Genomic DNA, 17,829 nt, shown 5'->3' on the forward strand with positions numbered 1-17,829 from the left:
AATCATCTAGGTTCTCTTTGATTGTACAACGTGGCTATGGGTGGCCATTTGACTTCCTTGTTGCTAGCTCCATATTGGAGGGAAGGAACCTCCTGGAATGGTGTCGATGGTAATATTTAACTCTTGTTTTGAAAACTCTACATGTTTGTTTCACTTTATAATTCTCCTTCCTTCCTCTCATGATCTAAAATTGTGATTAAATAAATTATGATCAATTTGTCCTGTAAAGACATCAAAGGCTGCCATTGAGAATGAACACCTTGTGGTAGCCAGATATATCATGATGCACAACAAAGTGTCTGTCTCTTCATCTGATGGTCTGTGTGTGTGAAATGAGATGTGTATGTTTGTTTGTGAGGAGAAACAGCCTGCATGCAAAATGTGTGCATTCTAGGGAAAGGAGGAGGGCTTTTGTCCCTGGTGTGTGTCTGTCTACTCCTACCAGGATGCTATTCAACACTCACCTATTTACCTGAAACTAAGGTGTGAAGTTACACTCGAAACATTAGCTCTCGAACTTCTGCTTTTATACTGCCACCCAAAACTGTGTGTTTAGGTAATTGCAGGGGGTGGTGACAAAAAGAACTTCAAGTCAAAAGCACTGATCGTGACATTAGTCCCAACTCACACCAACAGTATGACTTAAACCAGTGTCCCTTAATCTCACCAGCTTCTAAGTTATTGTTCAGAATTCCCAAATGAATATAGAGAACAAGACATATGCTACATATCTGATAAAAGGAGTAAATGTAAGTACCATCTAAAGGAAAGTTATTATCCCAAGACTTACTGTGATTGATGAGTTATGGTTTTTATTTATGTAGGTTTCTGGAAAAGAACAAAAAGCCAAAAATGCCATATGGATTGACTGTGGAATCCATGCCCGAGAATGGATCTCTCCTGCTTTCTGTCTGTGGTTCATAGGCTATGTAAGTGATTTTGAGCAAAACTTAAGGCAACAAACAATTAGAAATGAATCCAAAAAGGGAAGGAAGGAAGGAAGGAAGGAAGGAAGAAAGGAAGGAAGGAAGAAGGGAGAGAGGGAGGGAAGGAAGGCATAAAGGGAAGGAGGGAAGGAGGGAGGGAGGGAGGGAGGGAGGGAAGGAAAGAAGGAGATTGTTTTTGTATTTTTGTAAAATAGAATGATTGAATTTTGGTGGGGTTGCAAAAAAAATTCAAATCTTAGGTAGCATAGGCTATTTGACAACATTATTTCCACCAATCCATGAAAATCGAATGTCTTTTCATTTGAAAAATAAAAGAAATGAATCTATTAATCAAAATGTAATCATGTAGCCAGGTGCCGGTGGCTCATGCCTATAATCCTAGCTACTCAGGAGGCTGAGATTTGAGGATCGCAGTTCAAAGCCAGCCTGGGCAGGAAAGTCTGTGAACTCTTATCTCTAATTAACCACCAGAAAACTGGAGGTGGTGCTGTGGCTCAAGTGGTAGAGCGCTAGCCTTGAGCTGAAGAGCTGAGGGACAGCACCCAAGACCAGAGTTCAAGTCCCATGACCAAAAAAAAAAAATAAATAGTGATGTTGCCACAAATAGAAATACTATCTAATTAAGTATGGGGCTTAAGTAGATATAAATTTTGATTGAAACAAATTACTGAAAAAGGAGCTGAAAAATAGACTTGTTTCCTTAAAGCTTTAATAAATAATTCATTTTGTTTTTTAAAGGACAATTCAGAAATGTATAGCTTTAGTTTCTGCCTTCATTAAGATGGTACCGTATGAAAGGCACTTATACTGCTTAGCAGTCGAATGCCCTAATTTCAGTCCTTTTAAGAAAGTAATGGTCTTCCTGAAATTTTTATCTGCAAATTGGGAGATGCAAAATGACTTAAAAATGACTTCTTTTTTTAAAAAGAATATTTTAGAAGGGCTTAAATGAGATATTATTAAACATACTTGGCTTAACTCCTAGGTAACTCAATTCTATGAAAAAGAAAGGCTGTACAGCAATATCCTGAGGCATGTGGACTTCTATGTAATGCCAGTAATTAATGTGGATGGTTATGACTACACATGGAAAAAGGTAGGTGAAGGACAGAAAACAAAACATGCCCTTATTGAAGATATAAGATGTATAGCATCAATATCCATAATCCTGGATCTTGGTAAAATGGTCTTCTGAAAGAAAAAACTATCTATTATGGTACATTTCAGACATATATAAAAGTAGATATTATATAGTAACATCCTGTGTACATATCACACAGCCTCAATGATTATCAAATTGTATTAGTGAGCTTTCCATCAGTGTAACAAAATACCTGAGGTGAAAACTTACGAAGAAGAAAGGTATGTGGTGGGAACACATAGTGTCGCAAAGATACTCATCTCAGTTGGGCACTGCTGGCTCATGCCTGTAATCCTAGCTACTCAGGAGGCTGAGATTTGAGGATCATAGTTCAAAGCCATCCCAGGCAGGAAAGTCTGTGAGACTCTTATCTCCAATTAACCACCAGAAAACCAGAAGTGGTTAAAGTGGTAGAGTGCTAGCCTTGAACTGAAGAGCTGAGGGACAGAGCCCAGGCCCAGAGTTCAAGCCCCAGGGGAAATAAAAAGATACTTATCTCTTGGCTGGGAAGCTACCAGTGAGAAAGTAGGAGGGGGTGGGGTCCCAATATAACCCTCCACGGAATGCACAAAATGACATCAATTCCTTTAGCTAGACCTCACCAACCACAACCAGTAGAACCTCAGACTAGTGGCCAAGCCAGTGGCACATGGGTTTCTAGAGGATATTTAAGAGCTAAACCAGAGCGCAAGTCATGACCAATCTTATGTCATTTGTGCCCCCAAACCACTTCTACCATTCCCATAGTATTTTGAAGTGTCTACCATACCCAGACATCATAGCACCAATTCATTAATATAAATATTTCAGGATACATCTCAAAAAATGGATTAGAAAAAAAACACCAAAAAATTCATGCCTTATAGTTCTGAGTTCCAACACAAAGCTGTTTGACTTTTCTTGAAGGCGCTCCAAATGAGCCTGTGAGTAAAATTAATTTTTTAAAGAGACCAATTAAGATGGTCAGTAAATAGTCTACTGGAACCAGTGGCAATTTTTTATTTGTATAGATTCAAATCCATCAAATATTACCAATTTGCTTGGCTCAAAAGTAGTCTGAGGGGGGCAGGGGGAGGCTGGGAAGGGATGTGAAAGGTAAACCAAGGAGGAGGCTGCAATGCTTGATAAGAAATGTACTCATTATCTTGCCCATGTAATTGTAACCCCTCTGTACAGTATGTTCACAAAAAATTAAAATTAAAATTAAAAAAAAAGTAGTCTGAGAAACACAAGTGGAACCTGGGCTATGGGAAAGGAATGTTGCAGACAGTACCAGGATGACAGGGTAGAAGAGGAGGGCTAGAGGATGGAGACCCAACCCGGTCTCTTGGATGTAAAAAGTTAGATCCTTCTTTGAGCTGCAGACATGGCCACCTGGCTCATCTGTTCCTATCTTGCGCATTTAGAATCGAATGTGGAGAAAGAACCGGTCTTTCCACAAGAACAATCCCTGCGTTGGAACAGACTTGAATAGGAATTTTGCTTCCAAACATTGGTGTGGTAGGTTGTTTGCTTTATTTCCAATAATGCCTTTTTGTTCAGAAGCTGAGCAAAGGCTATGAATTCTAACTACGGGGAGACTCTATCTGAATTTGGGCATAAAACAAATACTTGGAGTAAATGCAATGTCACAGAAGTTAGCTAGAGTGGTCAAAGCATTAATCTCTCCTCCTTCTCTTTCCTCATCTTTAAAATGGGAAGTTGGATCTGTTCTTCAAGGTCCCTTCTAGTTTCAAAAGTCAGAAATTCTATAAGGACATGCCTAATAGCAGCACACTGCCTTAATAAATACATAAAACATTCACCATGAGGATATCAAAGACCCAGGACAGAAAACCTTCTGTTTTAATTCATACATGTACTTACTCCTGTAATGTTAAACCATTTTTTGCTTCATCATTCACCTTCTTAACAAGTTCCTTTCTATCATGAGCGATATAAATAAAAGAGTAAAATAATGAAACTGTCAAAAATAATAAAAAAGTAAGCACAGTGACAATTTATCATTTTGATTTGAAGGAGTTAAAGTAGTCAGTGAATACTGATTTGAGAATAGTTTGCCTCCAGGGAGAGAGGTGTTAGTTCATGCTTTTTCTCCCCATCCCAACATTATATCTCCCAATACAACAGAACTAAATTGAATAATTAGATCCTCTTTCTCTCTGAATACACACACACACACACACACACACACACACACACACACATCAATTTTTTAAATACAAGCACACATGGCTTGGGTCAGATGGGAGTTGTAGGCTCTACACTAATGAATTAGGGACAGAGGGAAACATTTCAGAAGTCAAGCTACCATCTGAAGTGACGCATATTATAGTCTCTCAAGTGAATAAGTAAACGTTACTTTGGCAAGAACTTTAACATCCTGTTTTATTTACTAACTCACGCTAGAATGCTCAAAGTAGGCAGTCAGTATTGCTCATCATTATAGTCCATTACAGAAGATTCTCTCTTGGGGACTCAAGTCTGCCTCCATTGCTACTTTGAAGATCTTCTTTTATGAACTACACTCATTAGCATTTTTAAACTGCATGTATATCCAAATTTACAGTGATTAAAAGAAATATGATACATTTTTCTGTCATATAATCAGAAGTTTAGAAGCAGAGCTGACACCTCTGGGACTCTCTGGTTGCTTTTTCAAGGTTGCAAGTGGGGCTGCCTCCAGGCAGCAAGGGAGACAGGACTGATGATTGTAGAAGATCTGCTATGTAGGTATATACATATTTAACAAACACTCAAAAGAAACAAACACTTGCTGGACCTCAAAAACATGTTCTTTACCAAGTCTGCCCCAAGCCATTCATCTAAATGGGTGAGCTATCTTTTTGAAACATTAATCAATGCTGCACTACAGACAGAAAGAGAATACATTGTCAGAGAAGATACAAATTTCAGTTCAGTGCATGATCTCTTATAACCCCGTGTGTGTGTGTGTGTGTGTGTGTGTGTGTGTGTGTGTGTGTGTGTGTGTGTGTGTGTGTGTGTGTGTGTGTGTGTGTGTGTGTGCCAATCCTGGGGCTTGAACTCAGGGTCTGGATGCTGAGCTTTTTTGAGCTTCTTTGAACTTTTTTTTTTTTTTTTTTTTGGCTTGAGGCTAGTCCTCTTTTACTTGAGCCACAGCTCCACTTCTTGTTTGTTTGTTTGATAGTTAATTGAAGAGTTTCATAGACTTTCCTGCCCAGGCTAGCTTCAAAACTCAATCCTCTGATCTCAGCCCCCTGAGTAGCTAGGATTAAGGCATGAGTCACTGATGCCTGGCCTAACTTTATGTTCTTTCCATCACAGAGAAAGGTGCATCAAGTTTCTCATGCTCTGAAACCTACTGTGGACTTTATCCTGAATCTGAGCCGGAAGTAAAGGCAGTGGCTGATTTCTTGAGAAGAAACATCAACCACATTAAAGCTTATATCAGCATGCATTCATACTCGCAGCAGATATTGTTTCCCTATTCCTACAGCAGCAGCAAAAGCAAAGACCATGAGGAACTGGTCAGTCTTACTTATTTTGTTTCTTTACAATTTCAGCCACTAACAATACTTAAGCAAATATTAAAAAAAACTGTGTGGGGCGCATGCATGTATATATTTGGGGGAATCCTGTTTAGAAGACAAAAGGGAAAATGTTTTACATCACCATCTAACTATAAAAATGGGCCTCATCCTGAGAATATCAACTTCATTCCAAGCAGATGGTTTCCTAAGAAAATGTCAGACAACCCCTGCTTTCACTATATTTGATGTCAGTATAACTTGTGGAGGAGATGGGGAAAAACCAGTTGTTTAAGGATACAGGTGGACCTGTTGCAACAATGAGAAGTACAAGTTGTCATGTCCAAAACGAGCTTTACAACGTTGGTGCGGGGGGGGGGGGGGGGGAAGGGGGGAAGGAGAAAGATTGGGATGGGGGGAGGGGGGAGGCTGGGAAGGGATGTGAAGGGTAAACAAAGGAGGAGGCTGCAATGCTTGGTAAGAAATGTATGCATTATCCTGCCCATGTAATTGTAACCTCTCTGTACAGTATGTTCACAAATAAAATAAAAAAATTAAAAAAAAAAGAAAAAGAAAAAGAAAATGTCAGACAAACTCCTTGAATGGCCACAGGGAACTATTCCACTTGACCTAATCTTCCTATCAAGCCGTAAGAACAAGGAGTCAATAGTTTCATAGGACTGCATACTATGAAACCATACTATAGATTAAGTCCCAGATATACTAATCATTTGGTATCAGCAGTGAGAACTGTTTATGTACCAAGGGTCTGGTGCTATTACAGAAACTCGCCTATCTGAACTGAGACAAGCCTTTGTGTGTGGGGGAGGGAGGGAAATGGATACATAATGGACAATACAGGTAAATCTGAGAGGACCTACATGATCTATTCTTTGGTCCCAGATGCTTTGTGTTTGGGTTAATTGTAAAGGATGAAATCATGTTTGATGGATGGTAGATATGTTTAGTCAAGTTTCCATCCTAGATCTTTCCATGGTATATAGTAGCAGATTCTTATTGTTCACCCTAATCCCCAGCTCTCTTAACAGAATAAAGCGTAACCACATTAAGGGTGACAATAAAACAATATTACTGATGACAAATATAAGATTATTTTGCATTTTTGAAAACAGCCCATTTAGAATATAAATATACTTGATACTTAAGAATCTTTTTCCTTCTCAAAGGAAATAATGGCATTATCTTTGAAGAAATGAAAGTGTGTTTATCATAATTTGGAAGTAGGATTAGTCTGATTTTGTCTTAATTTCAGATTGCTATCAGTGCAAGTGAGAGTTGTTATGTGTAAAATACTATTCAGCAGCCATTCAAAGAAGCATTAGCTAATAGCCTACCCTTTAGAATAATTCCATATAATTAGAATCTGAGCCATAAGCAAATGTCACAGATGGCTGAACTTTCAGGTGGCTATGGTCGATACAAAAGAAGTATACTGCACAAGTGGCAGAATCCACTCCATTGTTTACTGAAGGGCCTTTAACTCAGTCAGAGGGAAATGCTGAGATGAATGAAGGAATAAAGTAGCTCTTGCCATTGAGGATTTTATAGCCCATTAAAGTGAGTCACACTATAAAGAAGCAAGAATAATAAGGTGCTATTGACAGCAAGGAGCAGACACAATTGCAGACAGGCACTGAAGAGGTCTTCTATAGGCAAGGGAGGACCTTCTATGCAGAGGAGATGGCCGTTCCCATAGGAAAGATGCTCAAGGACTAAGAGTGTGCACAGTGGTAGGTAACACCACAGGATGTAGAGAAGTCAGCTTAGGAAGGGATTCTGAGTGTCAAAATAAATTTGTATTGTATTATGCTGACAACAGAATCCTTCAAAAGGGTACTTTAAGAAGTTTTGAGCTGAGTGTTGGTGGCTCATGCCTGCAATTTTAGCTACTCAGGAGGCTGAGATCTGAAGGATCATGGTTCAGAGCCAATCCAGGTAGGAAAGATGGTGAGACTTTAATCTCCAATTAGCTACCAGATAACCAGAAATGGAACTGTGGCTCAAAGTGGTAGAGTGCTAGCCTTGAGCAGAAAAGCAGGCCCTGAGTTCAAGCCCCATGACCAATGAAAACCAAGGAAAAAATTGCACTGGTCCTCCAGGTCTGGGCACTGTCCTCAAGAGTTTTTGCTCAAGGCTAGCACTTTACCATTTGAGCCACAGCTCCACTTTCAGCCTTTTTGGTAGTTAATTGGAGATGTCTAATGGACTTTCCTGACTGGGTTGGCTTCAAACACTGATTCTCAGATTTCAGCCTCCTGAGTAGCCAGGATTACAGGTATGAGCCACTGGCATACAGCTCAAAATGTACTTTCTGAACAACAAAAAAGGGATGCAAAATAATATCTACTGTCTATTATTTGGATAGTCCTCTGGCTTTTTTGGAAGGCTGATAGTGAATATCATAAGTCAGAAAAGTTCTTATATGGAAATTTCAGAAATTTCTAAGTCAGAACCAGATGCAGACTAACAGGGAACTTAGTTACTATATTGCTTCATACTGGGGATATCAGTCTAGGGGAACTAGTAGACAATTCACAAATGAAGAAAATAGACTGGGATAGACTGGGAGGTTTAGGGTGTGGCTCAAGGGGTAGATGCTTGCTTAATATTCATAAGCTCCTATATTCAATCCCTAGAATCACTAAATAGATATAAGTAGGTGGGTAGGTAGAGAGATAAAAGGATAAGGAGTCACAAATAAATGGGTGATGCTGAATTTAAAGTTTTAGTCTAATTTGACCCAGGAATGCAACAATTCAAACCTTTTAAATATAGTTATATATTCATGTAGTAAATGAATTCCTGAAGAGCTATATGGAAATTTAAGCAAATTAGCTAAAATGTTCAATCATGTGAAGAATTTATCACCACCAAATTGTGTTTGCCATAAAGTAGAAGAATATTTTAAAGTTAATATATTCTTAATTTATTTTTTGGATGAATACAGATTTTTCATTTATATGTATTAATGCAATTAATATGATTGTGTTTTTAAAAATTTCTACTTGTTTTAATACTGTACACTAACCAAAATTTCACATGCTATTGCTTCCAGTCTCTAGTGGCCAGTGAAGCAGTTCGTGCTATTGAGACTATTAATAAAAATATCAAGTATACACACGGCAGGGGTGCAGAGACTTTATGTGAGTATTTTTTCCCCCTCCTTCCCCTCTCTTCCTTCTTTCTTCTTCATCTTCTCTTGTTCTTCCTTTATTTTCTTCTTCTTTTCCTCCTCCTCCTTTTTTCATCTTTCCTTTCTCTTCCTCTTCTTTTGCTGAGAATTGAAGCCAGAGCCCTGGGCATCTAGGAAAGTTGACTAATCCTGAGCTACAGCCCAAGTCCAGCATTTCTTCTTGAGATCTTGAAAAACTGTGATGTACTAAAGAAATCTCTATTCAAATTTTCTGTGTAGCTGTAACATTTCCTCTTTGTTTCTTTTTTCTTTTCTTGTGCCTGGGGCTTGAACACATGGCCTACATGCTGTCCTTTAGCTTTTTCACTCAAGGTTAATATTCTACCCTTGAGCCATAGATCCATTTCTGGCTTTTTGGTGGCTGATCAGGTAAGAGTTTCCAGGACTTTTCTGTCTGAGCTGGCTTTGAATGGCAATCCTCAGATCTCAGCCTCCTGAATATCTAGGATTATAGACATAAGCCATTGGATCTCAATTATTTTTAAGCAAAGTCATAGGTAAAATAATTGCATTATAAAAATCAGAAACACAAAGCATAATAGCTGCGACAATTCTGCAAAAAAGCTGTACTAATGAATGCTGTACACTAAAGGAAACTTAAGTGCTATTTAAAAACTTAGCTCCTCACTATAGAGAATAGAATTGAAACCATGCTTGCAAAGGAGAAAGGTCATATAGGGTTAAAAGAGTATTTAAGATGTTGAGGGTCACCATGTAAAGGTTGTGCATGCTGTACCTTACACCAATATAGGTCTTGCCATTTATCTTAGATGTTTTTGTGTAATATCCTATTGCCTACAATTATAGCTTAAAACACATTGCAGTTGCATGTCTTTTGTGTATATCACACTGATTAGAGCTTGTATATGGCAATTTTTAAAATTAATTTCTGCTGGAAGATGTTTATTGAAAGACTCCATAATGGGATAACAGATAATGATTTAGCTTTTTTTCAGTCATGGGGCCTGAACTCTGAACCTGGGCACTGACCCTCAGCTATTCAGATCAAGGCTAGCGCTCTACCACTTGAGCCTTTTCTGTTTATCTGGTGCTGAGGAATTGAATCCAGGACCTCATGCATGGGAGGCAAGCACTCTTATCACTGAGCCTCCTTCCTAGCCCAGCCTTTTTATTTTTTTGGCAGTACTTGGTTTTGAGCTCAGGGAATTACACTTTTTTTAAAACCACTTAAGCAATGACGCCCATACCTTTTTGCTATCATTATTTTTCCTATAGGATTTCACAGTTATGCCTAGACTGACCTTTATTGTGATCCTCCTGTTTATAATTCCAATATAGCTGAGATATGAAATATGTACCACCACATTGTTTTATTGATCGAGATGGGGTCTTGCTAACTTTTTGCATTGGTTGGCCTTGGAACTATGATCCTCCTCATCCCTGCCTTTTGAATAGCAGGGATTACAAGTTTGAGCCTTCATGTCTAGCACATGATTTTTTTCTTATGAAGCTGAAGAGCAGATGGGATAAGTGGAACAGAAAATAAACATGCAGCCAGCTGCCAGCAAATCATAAGCCAAATTCAACCTACTGCTAAGAATGGCTTGCACCAAGAATGGTTTCGCATAATTTCAGTGGTCGAAAAAAAAAGCAAGAGTTAAAATTTTGACACATGAAAACTGATAAGAAATTTGTATTTATTTACATAAATTACATTTTATTGGAATACAGCCATGCTCTTTCACTTAAATATTTTGTATAATAGTTTTCCTGATAGCAGAGTCAAGTCATGTTATCAGAGACCATATGGTTCACAAAACCTAAAATAGATACTACCCTGTCCATTCCAGACAGTTTGCCAACTTCTGATGGAAACAAATACAGTATGATTTCATCAAGTGCTTTAAAGAAAATGAAATAGACTGATAGGTTTGAGAATAACTACATTTAAGAGAAAGTATTTCGCTAAAGTGATTTGGGAAAAGTCTATTTGTGAGGTCACATGTTTTAAAATTTTTATTTTATTGTAAAGATGCTGTACAGAGGGGTTACAGTTACAATAGTAATGAGTATATTTCTTGTCAAGTGTTGTTACTCCCTCCTTTGTTTTTCTCCTACTATCCCTTCCCTCCTCTTCTTTCCACATTTTCCCCCCTCCCCCCTTCCACCCCCCACCAGGCCAGTTGTAAAGTTCATTTCCAACATAGTGTCTTGTGAGTATCATTGTTGCAATGGGTCATCCTGTGTACTTGTTTCAGCATTTTGTTATTCTCCTTCCCCTTCACAAATTAGGTAAATGTGTATATACAAGATGCAGGGGGCTGGAAATGTAGCTCAGTGGTATTGCGCTTGCCTAGCATGCATGAAGCCCTGGGTTCCATTCCTCAATACCATATAAACAGAAAAGCCTCAAGGTGTGCCTGTGTCTCAAGTGGTAAAGTGGTAGCCTTGAGCAAAAGAAGCTCAGGGAACTCAAGCCCTGAGTTCAAGCCCCAAGATTGGCAAAACAAATATAAATAAAAATAAAAATGGGGCTGGGAAGGTGGCTCAGTGGTAGAGCGCTTGCCTTGCATGCCTGAGGCCCTGGGTTCGATTCCTCAGCATCACATAAGCAAAAAGAAAAAAGCTAGAAGGGGCACTGTGGCTCAAGTGGTAGAGCGCTAGCCTTGAGCTGAAGAGCTGAGGGACAGTGCCCAGGCCCAGAGTTCAGGCTCCATGACTGGACCAAAAAAAAAAAAGAAAAAAAAAGATGCAGGGCACAAAAATCAAATACAGTGACAATAGGGGATATATCATAGGGAGAAGAACATATAAAGGAAACAAAAAAATCACATAGGACATTAAAAACAGTAACAATAAAGAAAGACCTCTTGAATCCATATCTTGGGATTCATTTTGCTTAGCATCATCTTATATGGTCATATGTACATAGCTTTTGAGCTTTTCTGCTCATCTGATAAAATTATCCTAGACATATACTAATTGTTGCAAATTACATAAACAATGGGATCTATATTTCTTTGGGTCTGGCTTACTTCACTTAATATAATTTTTTCCATCTTTACATTTCCTAACAAATGAGGCGGTGTCATTCTTTCTGATGGAAGCATAGAAATCTATTATATATATGTGTGTGTGTGTGTGTATATCTATATATATATATGTATATATATATGTATAGATACACACACACACACACACACACACACACACACACACACAGATATTTAGAACTCAAAAAAATTAAATTCTCCAAAAAACAAACTGCCCGTAGGCCGTTGTTTCCTTGAGGATTTTTTTGGAGAATTTAATTTTTTTGAGTTCTAAGTATATTTTAGATATGAGGCCATTGTCTGTTGTATGGCTAGTGAAGATCTTCTCCCAATCCGTGGACTTTGTATTGATCTTGCTAGCTATGTCCTTTGCTATGCAGAAACTCTGCAGTTTAATGCAATCCCATTTGTCCAACCTTTCTTTGATTTGTTGTTTTTCTGGGTCTCTATTAAGAAAATTGCAACCTGAGGAGCCCTCGTTTCTCCTATTTCTTTCTTTAATATTTTCAGGTTGTCTGCTTTAACTTCAAGCTCTTTGATCCATTTGGAGTTGATTCTGGTGCAGGGTGATATATAAGGATCTAGCTTTATTTTTCTACAGGTGTTTAACCAATTTTGCCAACATTGTTTATTGAAGAGGCTGTCTTTCTTCCTTTTTTTTTTTTTTTTTTTTTTTTTTGCTCCCTTATCAAAGATTAGGTAGGGCTATAGGTCTGCAGGTTCATTTCTGAGATCTTCAGTTCTATTCCCTTGGTCCTCAGGTCTGTTCTTGTGCCATTACCTCTCTCCCCCCCCCCCTTTTGTTATTACTATGGCCTTGTAGTAGAGTTTGAAGTTTAGTTTTAATATTCCTCCAGCACTGTTCTTTCTGCTAAGGATTGTTTTTACTATTCAGGGTAAGGTCACATTTTGGGGGGAACCACTTGGTTAGCAGCTGCCAAATAAAGGTATAATATATTAAGGGATGAGAAAAGGCTTTGAGACAGTATCTCCAAAATCCCAGTTTCCTGTAAGAAGTATGATCTACAAGGGTATACAAATAGTATTATATTGACCTCAGTAAATTGTGTGAGCACCAATACCCTATTAGCAGGAAGTCCACTTCTGCCTTTCTCTATAACCATCCCATTGTCTACCGAATTAGCCACATTGTACCTTGATGTCACTTCATTCGCTGCTATCACAGGTCTCACCTTGTGACTGAGGAACCCCACAACTAACCTTTACAATTCAGAGCTTTCTCATGGCCCATCTCCCCTATTATTACCCCCCCCCCCAAAGCATTAACTACAGTACCTCTGGAAGGGATCCAATTACAGAGCATCCTCTTATTAAGATCATTTCAGTCCATCTCTAACCCATTCATCTAGGACATATCTATATGTATTTATGTGTAAGCACAGGAAAAAGTCTAGAGGAGTCAATGCCAGATGTTGATCATGATTACCAGAGATATTTGTTGAATGAGTGAATGGTTTAGTCTGCTATTAATGGGCGTTTTTTAATATAAACATTGCCTCAGTAAACATCCTCACAATTAACTCAAGTATACATACATAAACCTGATCATTCTTTACATATAATTATTTACTTAGGAAACCAAAAGTGTTAGTAACCATGAATCATTAACTATGGGGGCTGACAATGAGCTAAATAAACACAACTCTAGAACTTTCTTCTTTATTAAAAATAATCAGGTAGAAAATAAAACAGAAAAAGGTCTCATGGCTTTCCATTACATACATGTATAAACACACACACATATATATACACATGTACATACAAACATAATATCTACTGGATTCATTGTTAAGTGTATATGTTTGTCTGTGTGCATATAGAGAATCGATAAAAAAAAAAACCCCAGAAGGCTTTATGTGTCTAGGTGGAAGAAAAATACAAAGAATTTCTTAAATGAATTTGTACATTTAATACAATTCCAGTCAACGCTTAAACGATTCTGAAGTTCACTTAAAAGAATAAAGCTGGCAGGAGAGCTTGTAAGATACTGAAAATAAGTCTACTGAGAGATTTGTTTCCCATTGAGATATTCAGGCACAATGAAGCTATGGGAATTAGGACTGTGTGGAATTGAGCATGGAAGGGACAATCAATACAAGAGAATAATGAGGTTGGACAAGGTGATGGATGCCTGTAATCCTAGGACTTGGGAGGTCAAGGCAGGATGATTATGAGTTTGAGGCCAATATGTGCTACATAGTGAGGTCCAGACTCACTACTGAGCTCCAAAGCAAGACCCTGTGTCAAATACATATCCATATATACATACATACATACATAGAGCACAGAAAGACACTTAAGCATATAAGACCTGACATTCATAAGTCTTTGAAATTAGTTAACAGTTATTCAATTCACAGGGTTGCAAATCTGACAAGTTACTGAAAAAAATTGAATTACTATCAAATCTTTCATCAAAATAAATCTAGAAAGATCAAATTAAATATTTAAATAATTATTTTAAATATTTTTATATTTCTTTTTATGTCTGGTTTTCATAAACTGCTTTATTGAATAGCAACTCTTCTGTACAACTACTTAAAGATAAAAAAATAAACCTAAAAAATAAAAATTCTGAGAGCACTAGCCTTGAGCTGAAGAGCTGAGGGACAGCGCCCACGCCCAGAGTTCAAGCCCCATGACGGGACCCACAAAAAATAAAATAAAAATTTTGCTATAAATAACTGAAGGAAAAATTCCTCACATATTGAACATGCTAATAACATTAATGTTTTTATTGTTGTTGTTTTATAAATAATCTGCAAAATGAACCATGTTTAGCCTGGGCTGGTGGCTCACTCCTGTAATCCTAGTCACTCAGGAGGCTGAGATCTGAGGATCACAGTTGGAAGCCAGCCTGGGCAATAAGTCATGAGACTTTAGCTCCAATTAACCACCAGAAAACAAGAAGTGGCACTGTGGCTCAAAGTGGCAGAGCACTACCAGCCTTGAGCACAAAGAAGCTCAGGGAAAGTACTCAGGCCCTGAATCAAGCACCAAGACTAGGGAAAAAAACAAAGAAGGATAATTGATAGAACTATAAAGCTGGGTAACTAATAGATGAAACAAAAATGTCCACTTGCTGATAATCAAGGAAATATAAATTAAGGCAAGTAGATATTATTTTCTTTCCCATAAAAATTTCAGAAAACATACTTACCATTGGAGGGGGAAGTGGACATACTTGTTAGTGAAAGTATAAATTGGTTCAATTATTTTGAACTTTATTTGGGAACATATTTACTGTGCATACTCATAAGCAAATCTTGTAGAAAAGTTGGGCTCTGAATATGGTTCAATTGGTAGAATGCTTGCCTAACAAGCACAGGACCCTGTGTAGAAATACTAATATTTCTTCCTTTAAATATAATTATTCATTAACAAGAGTGCTCATTCTAAAAAACAAATAATTGTGTATGAACTGGGCTTATTGTAAGTCATTTATATTAGTAGGCTGCTCATTGTAAGTTATTTATATTAACTAAAAACGGAAAAAAATCACAAGTATCCAAAGAAATAATTATTAAATAAATTACATATTGCTTTACGATGCAATGCTGTGAGATCATTGAAAATTATGTAGAGTGGAACTCAGTAATACTATCTTTGGAAATGTTACAATAATTACATTTTAAAATGTTATAAAACGGTGTGTGTTGTATGACTTTATTTAGTAAAAAATTAAGTAATCAAAATAAAAGCACTGAAAACAATGCTACAACAGTTATAGTTTATCACTTCGTGGTAAAACTATGTGAAGTGTATAGGTAGCTTTTTGTTTTACTTCTTTAACCTGTTTTTTTCAATCTCCACAATTCTCAGACAAGCAACACATTACTTAACAATCAAAAGAAAGCTCTTTTTAGTTTTACAAAAAAAAAATCCCATGTTGTTCATTTGAAATATCTATATTTCACAAAAAGTAACATTTCTTCTTCTTCTCCCTTCTTTTCCTTCTGTTTTTAGACTTAGCTCCTGGCGGTTCTGACGACTGGATCTATGATTTGGGCATTAAATACTCATTTACAATTGAACTTCGAGATAAAGGCAGATACGGGTTCTTGCTGCCAGAACGTTTAATCAAACCTACTTGTATAGAAGCTCTGGCAGCTGTCTCTAAAATAGCATGGCATGTCATCACGAATGTTTAATATCCTGCATGTTCCACTTTGCTCCCATATGATTAATTTCCTGATTCCAAAAAGGCCAAGTCATGGTACTAATTTTTTTGCCTTTTTAAGTTTGATCGGTTGTTTTGTTAAAAAAGGATTTCTTATTCCTTGGATTTATCAGAGATCAAGACATATGCTATTTTTTAAATTAAGGGAAATAAGGTATCATGTGTTATTTTTGCTTTAAAAAATTTTAAGAGGACAAGTACCGGCTTTCTCTGGATTTGCGATGTCTGATTAACCAGCTGAAGCAATTCTAATACCTAGTTTCATGAAGTTCCCAGTTTCCAGCATAAGGAAAGTGAACTGAAGTACATTAAATTTTTCGACTGCAAACTTTCGATCCATTTCTGTCAACAGATTTTCAAACTGGGCCATCTAGAAAGAAAGGGGAGGGCGCCAAACCCTGCTTGTCACTCAGTAAACCACGCTGAATGGCTCCGGTTACCTCCCAATAGCCAATGCGACCCTTTAGGCAGTGGTTCACTGTAGGAAGGGGAAGCTCTTTCCCTTGAAAGTTACCTCTTCCCCCTACGCCCCTTTCTGTGCCGATCCCGGGGCTTGACCTCGAGCCTGTCTCCGTCCCTGGGCTGGCATTGTACCACCGGGGTCCCGGCTCCACGTCCGGCCTCCGGGCGGTTAACTGGATGAGGATCTCACGGACTTTCCGGCCTGGGCTGGCTTGGCACCGCGACCCTCAGAAGTCAACCTCGGGAAGAGAGAGCATCCAGCATGATCAGGAGTGGGCGCCCCAGCTCACCTTCGTAAAGTCACCTTAACTGGGACCTTCAGCTTCGCGGGCGCCGGGCTCAACCCTCCCGGGACCTCCCCTACTCGCCCTCTAGTCGAGGATTTCCACTTCCGGGAAAACCAACACCGCGCAGTCCATAAAATGCCCAAGGGCGTGTCCAGGAAAGGGGCGGTGCCTGTTCGCTGACGACTAATCTGGCGGCCGGAAGCTAGGGCTGCAGAGGACTGGGATAAACCCCTGACTTCCGGCGGCATTTGGAGTCGATCCTTCTAGCGGCCTGGCGGTGCTTTCGTTGCTTTTTCGGACTCTCGGGACTCCTCATTTTGTCTCTTTCCCCTGCCCGGGGCTTTTCGATTCTGGCGTAGAGGCCGGCGGCTTCCGCTTCACGTTCGTCTCCCTGGTTCCCTTCGCTGGCCGAGGACCGGTTCCCGGGAGCCGCGCGTGCGCTTTCGCCTTCCCTTCTCCGTCCTCCCGGGCCGGGCGCGGGGACGCCGCGCAGCCGGGACTGCGGGGCCTCTGGGCCGCACTCGAGGCGGGAGTCTGGGGAGGAGGTAAGCGTCAAGTCAGTGGGTATGGGTGTCTGTGAGGCAGAGCGCAGCTGGGGCCGGCTCAGAGGCCTGACTTGTTTGTTCCCCCGTCACTTGGGTTCCGCCGGGGCGATGAGCTCTGCTTGCGCAGCTCACCCAGATCTGCAGCAGCGGCCCACGCTCGGACCTCACGTCATGCTCTTTTTAGGACTGTGGAGCTTGTCCCGTTCAGGTCAACTCGAAGGGTGAGCGCTGCCCTTTAAACGGATTCAGGTTTGGGAATCCTTGCGCAGTAATCACATCCTTGTGCTTCGGTTGAGTGCAGCAATTTGGTCACGCTCTTCATGCACTCCCCCCAGACTTTCTTGTGATTGTGCTTGGTCTCACTTTATTTCTCTGCAGATAATAAAAGCTCTGCGTCCTGGGAGTTTAGTGCTGCTTCATCTCACACGCATTTTCCTAGTTGATTGCTTGAGGCAAGATACTTAGTGGTAGTTACGTTGCCGAAGCCGCGAAAGGTGAGGGTGTGGTGT

At 39.2% G+C, this 17,829-nt stretch overlaps 2 protein-coding genes across 2 annotated transcripts in view; both read left to right on the forward strand.

The window, feature by feature from the left end:
* Cpb2 (carboxypeptidase B2) overlaps positions 1 to 16,354 on the forward strand; it is a 35,979-nt gene extending 19,625 nt beyond the window's left edge. The window contains exons 6-11 of the mRNA XM_070003228.1: positions 825 to 929; positions 1,933 to 2,043; positions 3,495 to 3,588; positions 5,395 to 5,597; positions 8,674 to 8,761; positions 15,813 to 16,354. Of these exons, the coding sequence (XP_069859329.1) occupies positions 825 to 929; positions 1,933 to 2,043; positions 3,495 to 3,588; positions 5,395 to 5,597; positions 8,674 to 8,761; positions 15,813 to 15,997 (786 nt within the window). The 3' untranslated portion in view covers positions 15,998 to 16,354. The remainder of the gene's footprint in view (positions 1 to 824; positions 930 to 1,932; positions 2,044 to 3,494; positions 3,589 to 5,394; positions 5,598 to 8,673; positions 8,762 to 15,812) is intronic.
* Positions 16,355 to 16,435: 81 nt separating this feature from the next.
* Positions 16,436 to 17,829, forward strand: part of LOC138814333 (zinc finger CCCH domain-containing protein 13) — a gene marked incomplete at its 3' end in the record, with an annotated part of 29,229 nt that continues 27,835 nt past the window's right edge. Inside the window, exon 1 of the mRNA XM_070003324.1 lies at positions 16,436 to 17,320. The remainder of the gene's footprint in view (positions 17,321 to 17,829) is intronic.

Source organism: Dipodomys merriami, unplaced genomic scaffold, assembly GCF_024711535.1.
Source record: "Dipodomys merriami isolate MVZ:Mamm:240054 unplaced genomic scaffold, mDipMer1.0.p SCAF_6, whole genome shotgun sequence".
Taxonomy (NCBI): Eukaryota; Metazoa; Chordata; class Mammalia; order Rodentia; family Heteromyidae; genus Dipodomys; species Dipodomys merriami.